The sequence below is a fragment of the Myotis yumanensis genome, unplaced genomic scaffold, assembly GCF_028538775.1.
Source record: "Myotis yumanensis isolate MYYU_CA2020_CCGP unplaced genomic scaffold, mMyoYum1.0.hap1 SCAF_2, whole genome shotgun sequence".
NCBI classification, from domain to species: Eukaryota; Metazoa; Chordata; class Mammalia; order Chiroptera; family Vespertilionidae; genus Myotis; species Myotis yumanensis.
The window spans coordinates 149421432-149434130 of NW_027223753.1; the positions used below are offsets into that span (position 1 = coordinate 149421432).

The 12699-nt window shown below is 40.4% G+C and overlaps 1 protein-coding gene across 3 annotated transcripts in view; it reads left to right on the forward strand.

Annotated features, from left to right (window-relative positions):
• NECTIN3 (nectin cell adhesion molecule 3) overlaps nt 1–12699 on the forward strand; it is a 137517-nt gene that overhangs the window by 59075 nt on the left and 65743 nt on the right. For all 3 annotated transcript variants that reach the window (XM_070406157.1, XM_070406156.1, XM_070406158.1), the window contains exon 5: nt 6049–6200. In XM_070406157.1, coding sequence (XP_070262258.1) covers nt 6049–6200 — 152 coding nt within the window. The remainder of the gene's footprint in view (nt 1–6048; nt 6201–12699) is intronic.

Sequence of the window (12699 nt, forward strand, 5' to 3'; positions counted from 1 at the left end):
TTTTTATATGTGACACAGCACCAGAGTTAAGTTAGGGTTTTACAAAATGCTGACACGCTGAGTTCAAAAGTTTCGCCATCACTGATCTAGAGAGTTGTATTTTTCAACTGTGGATAATTTTTTTGTTCATTTCCTCTCTTTTTTTTTCCTGTTTGCTCTTACTGGGACTTCTACTTATTGTATAGTAAATATCCTTTCTTATTTTTCAAATAACTTTTATTCTCTCTAGGAGACTTGCTTGATTTCCCCATTCTCCTTACTCCCTACCCCCATTTAAAAAATTGGGGCACACTTTTATTTTCTAAGAGCGTTTTATTATTCTCTGTTCATTTTCATAGCATACTTTTCTTAGTTTAAGGGTATAGTATCTTCTTATTTTTTCCTAGGGATACTAGAGTTCTTTCCTCTGCAGAGACTTTTTTTTTCTACATGTTGTTTCCTATTTCCTACTAATTCTTTGTTTTGTTTTCTGTCTTTCATTTTGTAGATATTACTTAATTTTCTCAGTTGTCTAATTATTTCACAGAGATGCATTAAGTTAAAATGCTGGTCAGAAACACACTCCATAGAAGGGATTACTCATTTGTAGATTTCACTCAGAGTGATCAAGTAGAGAGGTGTTTATTTTTGGGGGGAAGCTTCTGATGTCACCCATGGAAAGGTGGAAGTCCTTTTACATGGCCATTCAGTTTAGTTATTGAATTAACCTTCATGCTCTTACCTAAACATAAATGACTGGTATCTGTATAGAGTTGGGTGGAGTCCATTGTTTCGTTTTTTTCAACTTTCAATTAATGTTCTTATCTCTAGTATCTTGCCTCACTCTGGCCTTCTGTAGTACAGTGAGCCAAGCTCCAAATCTGTTTGGAGTTCTTTGGACCAAATTGACTGCTTTCTCGTCCATATGCCTCCTTTAAGCACTTCTTCAGCCCAAAGCAGAGCTTTTCAACCTGGTGCTGTTGCTATTTTGGGCTAGATTAATCTTTTTTTGTGGGAGGCAGCCCTATGAACTGTAGGATGTTTAGCAGCATCCCTGACCTCTAATCTCTAGAGCCAGTATCACCTCATCTCCCACCTCTTCCTCTCCTCCTACCCCAGGTGCTGCAACCAGAAATGTTTCTTCCTCTGTTTTCTTTCTTCTAAAAGTTTGTTGAAATATCTTATATGATGAATTCTATCTCCTGCTCTCTTTCTCCTCATCGGTTTTTAATAGCTTTAATTCCTTTAACTCTTGTTTTAGGTGGGATTTTGTGAGAGCAAGGAAATAGTATATTTGGTTGATCTGTTGCCTTTAAGCAAATATACAGTTTTAAAAGTAGGGAAGGCCTTTTCATTTACATTTTCTTAAAAGTGGGAAACAGTCATTTTTTAAGATGTGTGATCAAGTATTTCTAAAAGTGAGACATTCTGGATTCTTATCCTAGTGTCTGTATTTGGAGATGTCTGTTTTTGAGGAAGTCATAAAAGTACTTCATAGAGTTTTTTGTGAGGGTAGAGACAATGAATATAAATAATATAACATAGGTGCAAGAGCATAGAAGATGTTTAGAATGTCATTTGCTGCGAGTTCGGTGTGATATTTAGATTTTTCTTAATGTGGTTCATTTGAATAAATAATTTAAAGGATTATAAAACATTTTTTATATTTCCCAGAATTAAAGGGATTTGAATTTCAGGCCCAAAGTAGAGATAGTTGGAAAGATAGATATAGTTTATATTTATTCTTTTTTTTTATTATATTTTTTTGATTTTTTACAGAGAGGAAGGGAGAGGGATAGAGAGTTAGAAACATCCATGAGAGAGAAACATCCATCAGCTGCCTCCTGCACACCCCCTACTGGGGATGTGCCTGCAACCAAGGTACATGCCCTTGACCGGAATCGAACCTGGGACCCTTCAGTACACAGGCCGACGCTCTAGCCACTGAGCCAAACTGGTCAGGGCATATATTTATTCTTTTCCTCTTAGTAAAAGAGTTCACCTTTTAAGCTGATGTTTATAAAAATGTTCTTTCCAAAGTTCTCTTATGTTGGGAGTTTTTGTTTTTTCAATCATTAGATTGCCTTTATTCTCCATTGCTAAATTAAAATACTGGCAACTGTAAAAGATTTTACTGATTGTTCTTCCACCTACTACCCTGTGGATCACAGAATGAAATCATCCCTCCTATTCTCCAGTGTTGATTTGCTCCATTCTACCTTTTTATTCTTTGTTTTTATTTTCTTTGTAATTAGTTGGTGGTCTCCTGTGTATTTAGGTCATTGAAAGCAAGCATCAGATATTTAGTTTTGCATCTCAGCAACACAGCAGAGGACAGTAGGGTAAATAGTGGAAAGCTGAGTGAGGAAGTGAATGAACTTTTTGAAGATCTGCCTAACTCAAACTATAGTAATTGTCTGGGTTTACTTGACTTTTTAACCTCTTATCTAAAAAAAAAGAAAAAAAAAAGTAATTTATGGCCTTTACAACCAGTTTCAAAAGAAAAACCTATTGGTGGGAGAATTTTTTTTGTACCCCAAGGTTGGAAAAATGATATGTCATAATATGCTTAGTTCCACTGTAATGAATGGCTTTAGTGTTCCTATAGTGGAATTTTATTCCCATTGTGATTTATGGTAATACTAGAGGCCCGGTGTCCCCTCAACCCAGTCTGCACCCTCTCCAATCTGGGACCCCTCGGGGGGTGTCCGACTGCTGGTTTAGGCCCGATCCCCAGGAACGAACCTAAACCGGCAATCGGACAGCACTCTCACAATCCAGGACCACTGGCTCCTAACTGCTCACCTGCCTGCCTGCCTGATCACCCCCAACTGCCCCCCCCACACCGGCCTGGTTGCCACTAACTTTCCCCCCTCTGGTCTGGTCACCCCCAACAACCCCCCCTGCCAGGCTGGTTGCCCCCAACAACCCCTCCCCCCACCAGCCTGATCGCCCCCCCAAACGCCCCCTGCCAGCCTGGTCGCCCCTCACTGCCACTCTCTGCCAGCCTGGTCACCCCCAACTGCCCCCCGCTGCTGGCCTGGTCACCCTCAACTGCCCCCCCCCCCCCCTACAATCCTGGTTGCCCCGTGCAGCCTGCTCTTCGGTCATTTGGTCACCCTGCGCTAAGCCCCCGGCTGGCCTGGTCGCCCCACACAACCTACTGCTCAGTCATTTGGTCACCCCTCACTAAACCCCCTGCCAGCCTGCTTGCCCCACACAGCCTGCTGCTCAGTCATTCGGTCACCCCTCACTAACCTCCCTGCTGGCCTAATTGCCCCACACAGACTGCTGCTCAGTTGTTTGGTCGCCCCTCACTAACCCCCCTGCCGGCCTGGGAACCCATGCAGCCTGTTCGGTCGTCCGTTAGGTTGTGATGGTCACTTAGGCTTTTATATATATAGAATAGACTAGAGGCCCAGTGCACAAAAATTTGTGCACTCGGCGGGGTGGGGAGGGGGGTCCCCCAGCCCGGCCTGTGCCCTCTCGCAGTCTGGGACCCCTCGGGAGATAACGACCTGCTGGCTTAGGCCTGCTCCCAGGTGGCAGAGGGCACCTCCAATCCCTAGGTGCAGCCCCTGGTCAGGCTCAGAGCAGGGCCGATTGGGGAGTTGGGGCGCCGCCCCGTCATGCACAGAGCAGGGCGGATTGGGAGGTTGCGATGCCACCCTCAGTCACGCTCAGGGTAGGGCCGATTGGGGGGTTGCGGCACCGCCCCCTGTCACACTCAAGGCAGGGTCGACGGGGAGGTTGCGGCGCCACCCCCTGTCAGGCACAGAGCAGGGCCAATCAGGGGGTTGGGGCGCTGCCCCCTGTCACTCACAGAGCAGGGCCAATCAGGGGTTTGGGGCGCTGCCCCCTGTCACTCACAGAGCAGGGCTAATCAGGGGGTTGGCGCGCTGCCCCCTGTCACTCACAGAGCTGGGCCCATCAGGGGGGTTGGGGCTCCGTACCCTGTCACACAAAGAGCAGGGTCGATCAGGGGGTTGGGGAGCTCCCCCTGTTACTCACAGAGTAGGGCCGATAGGGGAGTTGGGGCACTGCCCCCTGTCACACACAGAGCAGGGTGGATCAGGGGCTTGGGGCGCTGCACCCTGTCACACTCAGGGCAGGGCCAATGGGGAGGTTATGGCTCTACCCTGTCACACACAGAGCAAGGCCCGTGGAGGGGTTTGGGGCGCCACCCTCTTATCACCCACAGAGCAGGGCCGATCAGGGGGTTGGGGCGCCGCCACTGTCACACTCGGGGCAGGGCCGATGGAGAGGTTATGGCTCTACCCTGTCACACACAGAGCAGGGCCCGTGAGGGGGTGGGGGTTTGTAGCACCGCACCCTGTCACACACAGAGCCGCAGGGCCGATCAGGGGATTGGGGAGCTCCCCCCTATCAGGCACAGAGCAGGGCTGACCAGGGGGTTGGGGCGCCTTCCCCTGTCACGAACAGAGCAGGGCGAATAGGGAGGTTGTGGCCCCGCCCCCTGTCACACACAGAGCCGCAGGGCGATCAGGGGGTTTGGGGAGCTCCCCCCTATCAGGCACAGAGCAGGGCTGATCAGGGGGTTTGGGCGCTGCCCCCTGTCACGCTGATCCCGGTGCCGGGAGCCTTGCTGCTCCGCTGATCCCGGTGCCGGGAGTCATATTACCCTTTTACTATATAGGATAGAGGCCTGGTGCATGGGTAGGGGCTGGCTGGTTTGCCCTGAAGGGTGTCCTGGATCAGGGTGGGGGTCCCCACTGGGGTGCCTGGCCAGTCTGGGTCAGGGGCTGAGGGCTGTTTTCCAGGTGGCGAGTGACTGAAGGTCCCAACCACTCCTTGTTTTCTTTTTTTTTTTTTTTTTTTTATTCTGGGCCTGCTTTAGCAGAAAACATCTTTACAATGTTTCGGTCCGGCTAGCTTTCAGTCCGGCTGGTTTCTGGGGTTTTGTTTAGCTTCTTATTTGCAACATAGTACATAGTTGCTTAGACTTGCAGCTGAGAGGCCGGCAAGTTAGGCGGGGAACGTTGGAGTCCGCAGTCACTGAAGCAAGCAAGCCTCCCTGCTTGCTTCAGTGCATGGCTGCCGGCCACCATCTTGGCTGACAGTTAATTTGCATAAGGATATGCTGACTAGCCAATGGGAAGGGTAGTGGTCATCCGCTAATTACCATGTTTCTCTTTTATTAGTGTAGATACTAGACAGGATCAGCCAAGTTAGTGTAGGTACCATTTAAAAATGGTGCCGTGGTTTTTACTGTCACAGATGTCCACCTGACAAATGAAATTATTTTATTAGAAGACCCTTCTTGGTGGTTTAAAAACTAACCATCTTTGTGTATTTTTGCTTGTTTGTTTTTTTTGTTAATCCTCACCCAAGGATATTTTTTTCCATTGATTTTTTAGAGAGTGAAAGGGAGAGGTAAGGTTGGAGAGAGAGAGAAACATTTATATGAAAGAGAACACATCGATTGGTTGCCTCCTGCAACCACCCCAACCAGGACCAGAAATTGAACCTGTGACCCTTCGATGCATGGGCTGGAACTCTAACCACTGAGAACACTGGCCAGGGCCAAAAAACTAACCATCTTTGCATGGAGCATAGCACAGACTTATTCTGCATTAAATGATGCTTTTAAATATGTTACATAAATTGCTAAAACACATCATGTACTTAAATGAGAGGATGTTCCATTATGAAAACTGTAGATATATCATGAGTAGGTCCATAATTCATAGATAAGTATTTTGATTCCTTTGATAATATGAGTATGTTTTCAAATAAGATGTTTTTCTAATTTTCCAGTTTTCTGATTATAATTCTTCAGAATCTCATAATTTTGTTCTCCCCTCCCATTCTAATATGTTGACCTAGATACACTTATATGAATTGATATTTTGAAAGAATTCTTAATGGGCTTTATTAGTTCAACTTTATAAAATTAAAAATTCATAATTTAGTACATGCTTCATTTTATAGTGACTTTTACACATAGGATACTAGTTCTTTAACATCTTAAAAGTTAATATCTTATTTAAACAGCTATCAATAGAGACTAAAGGTATATAAAATAATCTCATGCTTTTTCAAATCTAGATTGGATGGACAGTGGCCTGATGGCTTATTGGCTTCAGACAATACTCTTCATTTTGTCCATCCACTGACTTTCAATTATTCTGGTGTTTATGTCTGTAAAGTCACTAATTCCCTCGGTCAAAGAAGTGATCAAAAGGTCATCTACATTTCAGGTAAGTTAATATCTACTTACAAAGTGGGTTACTTGAATTATTCCTATAGTCATAATCATAACAATAATACTATAATCATGGTGGTAATTTATACTTGTGAAGATATAGATTCCTCAGTCTGAGATTTTCCAAATAATCTAAAGATAAAATAAAGTAATCCTATCTGAAATACATGTGCAAAGTGGCATTCCTTTACTTAAAGAAATATCAAAATGTCTATGCAACAACTTTAAGACCTATTCATATAGTTAAATTTACAGTTAAATAGAATTAATTTATTACTTTCATAGGTAGTGTGTGCCTTTCTAGGTTCTTTACACCAAGAACAAGCAGTGAGATTTTTTTGTCTTAGGTTGGACACTAGGCACACAAGTGTATGATAAATAAAGTAGGATATCAACTTTGATGACCTGGCTTGTTAAATAACATTGTCACTCAATGTTACTATGCCATATTAGTTACTGAGAGGTAAAGTAGGAATACTACTGAAAATGTTCTAATGAAATAAATTTTAGATGTTTTTTATTGTTAGTCTTTAAACCACTAAGAACTTAGATATTTCACATTCCATTTGTTTTGCTGAGAAAGTTCTTGTTAATTTGACAGTATAAATTTGAATATTCACAAAATATAGTTAATGCTAAAAACATTGTTTTCTGGGTGTGGCTATAAGTAATAAATTCTCAATGGAATTCTTATTTATGCCAATTATATAAACTATTTTGAGCATCTCTTTACTGACTATAAGAATGCAGCAATCTTCATGCCTAACACATGGAAAATTAAAGGCAAAAGGAAGAGAACCTTGAGAAATACAGGTTTGTATGGTAATTCTATAATAGGTAGTTAGAGTATTCATTTCTGCTCAAATCTAAAACTAAATCAATTAGAGATTTTAGAGAAATTTTAAGCTTGGTTTTATGTTATATTCTCAGTCCTTATATGATCACTCAACCTAAGAAAAGTCCCCTATATTTCTCATCACAATTTGTAATCATATGTTCATTTATTTACTTGCCTATCCTCACATTTAAACAATTTGTGTTCACTTAATTTACCACTTAGTTAATGCCTGGCATATAATAGGGGCTCAATTTTTTTTTTTTTTCATGAATCTCACAAGACTTTTAGAGCTATGTACATCCCTAGCTCTCCCTTTCTTCCAGTAGCAGTGCTTTGGTGGAAATCTAAATAAGATTAGATATTAGTATACTAGTCTCCCTTTTTCCCTTAGAGATTTTTATTAAAAAAACAAAAGAACCTTAAAGCCATAGGAAATGTATATTTAAAATGTACTTATTTAAAGACTGCTTACTTTTTTCTGTTGTACAAAATTTAGTGTGAGATATTACTTGTAAATCTTAGACCCAATGTGTTATGATTATATAATCCTATCTAACAAAAGAGTGATATGCAAATTAACGTCACTCCCTCACTCTGTCACTCCATCACAAAGATGGCGGTGGCCACAGAGCTAGAGCAGGCAGGAGGCTTGGGTTGCCCCCGTGATGGAAGAAGCCAAACTTCCCGCCTGCCTTGCCGGCCCTGAGCTCCGCTCAAGGCTACAAATTTTCAATTGTAGAAGATAAATAAATTCCAGATACCTGCTTCCAGCCTGCGGGCGTGGCCAGCCTGAAAACGGCCATCAGCTCCTCACCCAGGCTGGCCAGGCACCCCAGTAGGGCCCCACACGAGGTGAGGGTCCTCACTGGGGTCTTGGCCAGCCTGCAAACAGCCCTCAGCCCCTCATCAAGGCTGGCCAGGCACCCGTTGGGGATTCCCACCCTGAAGGGGGTATGGCCAGCCTGAAAACAGCCCTCAGCCCCTCACCCAGGCTGGCCAGGCACCCCAGCGGGATCCCCACCCTGATCCGGGACACCCTTCAGGGTAAACCAGCCGGCCCCCACCTGTGCACCAGGCCTCTATCCTATATAATAAAAGGGTGATATGTAAATTGACCCTAACAGCAGAACAACTGGGAATGACTGGTCACTATGACACACACTGACTACCAGGGGGCAGACGCTCAATGCAGGAGCTGACCCTTGGTGGTCAGTGCACTCCCACAGGGGGAGCTCTGCTCAGCCACAAACCAGGCTGACGGCTGTCAGCACAGCGGTGGTGGTGGGAGCCTGTCCCGCCTACTCCCCACCGGCAAGTGGATGTCCCCCGAGGGCTCCCGGGCTGCCAGAGGGATGTCTGACTGCCAGCTTAGGCCCGTTCCCCCCAGGGAGCGGGCCTAAGCCAGCAGGTGGTCATCCCCTGAGGGGTCCCAGACTACTAGAGGGTACAGGCCAGGCTGAGAGACCACCCAAGAGCACAAATTTTTGTGCACCAGGCTCTAGTAATTTAAATATTAGGGCTCAATTTGGGAAATCTCATATATATTGATTACATTGGTGGTAATTCTAAATTCATATATTTTGGCATATTGGATCCACTTCCTAGTACTCCTGACTTTTGTGTCCAACTGACTATTAATGATTATTAACCCTATGTAGAAGCATAAATAGACACAATTTCACTTTCAAAATTAAGGTCCTGATCTTTCTCCTGCCCCTTGCCACCAAATCTCTTCCTCCATTAGTCTTCCTCCCTTCACTTATTGGTTGCTCTTTCCATCTATGTCTGAGGATATAATCCTTGATACTTACTTACCTTTGCTACCTACCTCTCATACCCTATTCAATCCATCAACAAATCAATGTCCGCTTTCCCATTATGTTATATACAGAACCTTACCAATTCTCCACTTCTACTTCAAATATTCTGGTCCAAGCCATCAGAAACTCTACTTAACTATTAGAACAGCCATTTAATCGTTCTACTTTTAATCTGTTATCAAATGAGCAGCCAGAATGATATTTTTAAAGGATATGTCAAATCATGCCACTCCTCTCTTTTAAACCTTCCATGGACTTTCCATTCTCACTTCCTTTAGGTCTTTATCAAATATCACTTTTACAATTGTATTTAAAATTGAAACCTCTCTCGCCTTTGTACTAGTTTCTGTCTTCCTTCTCTGCCTTATTTTTCTTTACTGTACTTATTGCCATGTGACATACTACATATTTTATTTTATTTATATGCGTCTCTTTTTACCCTAACTAGAACATAAGTCCTAAGAGGGCAGGATTTTTGCTTGCTATAATTACTGCTACATTCTCATCATCGGCAATATTAATAATGCTTATTAGCACATAGTAGGTGTCCAGTGAGCTTTTGTTGCATGAATGGATAAATTTGAGAAGAAAGCAATCAGGAAAGAATTAAAAATCGAGAATCTTGCCAAAGCCGGTTTGGCTCAGTGGATAGAGCGTCGGCCTGCGGACTGAGGGGTCCCGGGTTCGATTCCGGTCAGGGGCATGTACCTGGGTTGCGGGCACATCCCCAGTGGGAGATGTGCGGGAGGCAGGTGATCGATGTTTCTCTCTCATCATCGATGTTTCTAACTCTCTATCTCTCTCCCTTCCTCTCTGTGAAAAATCAATAAAATATATTTAAAAAAAAAAAATCGAGAATCTATTTTATGTAACGTTTTTTTTCTTTTTACAAAGTAACTGGTAATAAACTTCATACATTTTTTTATTATTCTCTAGTAAGTCTCCTAAGAATCACAGTTTTTTTGCCACTAAGAACTTAAGAAAAAGATAGCATTATATGACATGGTTTTGTTCAAGAATTAGACTTTATTTTTTTATCCATAGTGTTTAATACAATACATTATGCTGAGTTTATTTAAATCTTCTAAAGGTTTGAAATATATCAAAATTCCTAGATAAAATACTGCCTTTCCAAAATGACTGATAAAGCTTAGTAGGCTTTTATTAGAATGAAAAGTCATAATTCAAACAGAGTAAATTATCAAAGTTAATCTTTTTCATTGGAACTTTTTTTTACCTCAGTATTAAAATTGGTATTTATAATTTTTAGAGATAATTAAAAATATCTGTAAAAGGAATGTCTTATGACTGGAGACTGAAAGTTCTACTCAGAACAAAGTAGAGTTAGCAATCCTGTTTGAGAGAAGTTGTTCATAATTTTATTATACGTTTCCTAAGTGGGTAAGCATAAAATTTTGGACAAGAGGTGATTGATTCAAGACTGCAATATTCGACTTTAGTTCTTACTCATGAGAATACAATAGCTCTTTTTTTTTTTTTTAAATATATTTTATTGATATTTTTACAGAGAGGAAGGGAGAGAGATAGATAGTTAGAAACATCGATGGGAGAGAAACATCGACCAGCTGCCTCCTGCACATCTCCCACGGGGGATGTGCCCGCAACCCAGGTACATGCCCTTGACCGGAATCGAACCCGGGACCTTTCAGTCCGCAGGCCGACGCTCTATCCACTGAGCCAAACCGGTTTTGGCTACAATAGCTCTTTGTCCAGTATGTGTTTTTGTAGTTGCTTTTGCTCTGTATTTTTTCCTTGATACCTCTTACTGCTCTCTAAGAATAGGGAAGCAATTTTTTATATATCACATAAGTTCTTCCCTGCCTAAAACTCAAAGTACTTATCTATGCAAATCTTGAATTTCAAATCATACTGATTTTTAGGATCCAGACATATTATAAGACTTAGAATCCACATATTCTTAGCAATCCTTAAACTTTTAAGATTCATAGATTTTGTATGAAGAATTCATATAAAGTCTAAAAGAAAAAGTAATCAATTTAATTTTTAACATAGTAATTATTATGCTAAAATATACTTTATCACTAAAGGGCCTTACTGTAATTTTCCCCCCTCATTTGGCAGAACTCATTAATTTGAAAAAGAAACTTAAGAAGTTCTTCATTTAGGTGTGAAGAACTCACTGTATAGTTCATTGCATTTGTTATATACTCATCATACATTCAGCAAATAATATAAAAAAAAAAGTCTGACTGAAAAAATAAGAAATGCTGTTGTGAAGGATATTAAGTAATGATAAATAAGTACCTATTGGTGATTACAAAATACTAGTCTTTCTGTCTCCTTACATTAATTGACTTTCATTTATTGTGGAGGAGGGAAATAATTTAAAAATATGAATAAATGTCATATGCATTGCCATATGTCCATTGCTTAAAAATACAATCATATTAATAGTCAGGGTATGCTATTTTTAACATTGGTTGAGAAGGGGATGGTTTGCTCAAAAATTTATAGAACCACTGACAAAATTAAATAACAAGATTTTTTAATTGGCATTTTGGTGGTACTTTTTTAAGTTAGATTTATCTGAAAGCTGTAAAGAACAGCTTTCACCTAAAGAACATTGCATGTAGAAGTAGTAAATATCAGATTGTTGGGTTTTTTTAGGACACTTGGCAAAAATGTTACATGTCTTATACTTGTTGAGAGCTCAGGTATATTCATTGTTCTGTAAAAATAGCATTTCATTAAGAGCCATCAAAAACTTTAAAATTTTCTCTGCATAAAAATTTGAATTATAAATAATTACTTAGGTGATTGTACTTTCATTTAAATATGCTGTGCCAGTTTATTGTAATACTTTTTCTTTGGGAATCATTGTAAAAATGACATTTAATTCTTAAAACTTGACTTTTCTATTATCCCTCCCTCCCTCGGAAAATACATGAGTTGTCTTACAAATGATTAATTTTTACTTTATTTCTTTAATAGCCTGGTTCTGTGAATTTGGTTTTATAAGGCTTTACTACTTTAATACTAGAAATGGTCCTGCAATTCCACAATTGTGGGGGTTTTTTGAGATTTAATTTGTTCAGCTAGTGAATTTGTTCTCACAAATTAAAACTCTTCCTTGATTCACTTACATATAATTTGATAACTATTATCCAATTCAAGGTACTTGACAGGATTGCCTGTTCTATTGGTTTACACTCATAGGAAATTACTTATACTGTACTTATTAAATTTATACTGTACTTGCTAAATTTTTACCACATTCTATACATATGGCATTCCGTGATGAAACCTGTTTCAGTAAGTATTTTTCTTTAGCTTGTAATTTTAGAATAACTTATCCCATGTAGATTTAGTATTTTTCTAACAACCATTTTTAAAAACTATCAGTACCACTCATGTAAAAATTAATAATAGGAGATTACCATTTGGGTCATTTATTTTTATCAGTGAAAAAATTCAAGATTTTTTTGTCTCATCCTTTCTTCAAACTCTAGAGTTTTATGCAACATGACCTACGAATACCACCTAATTGATAATTAACCAATCTTTAATTTTTACTGTTTATGTTTAGTTGCTTTTTAATATTAATGGCTATTTTCTCTGTATTCTAATGGCAATACACAGGATCATTTGCATCTAATATTTAAGTATTATTAGAATGTTCTCTCTAAAATATTAGCTACTTTTTTTGAAACTCCATCATAAAGCAATGTAACATTAAATTTTGCATATATGGTTGAAATCCCTCCATTTTCTAAATGTTCAGATATTTTATCCATGGGCTATAGACATTTTTATAATTTATAGTTTACATGTTTTTACTTTGTGAGTCTCATTTG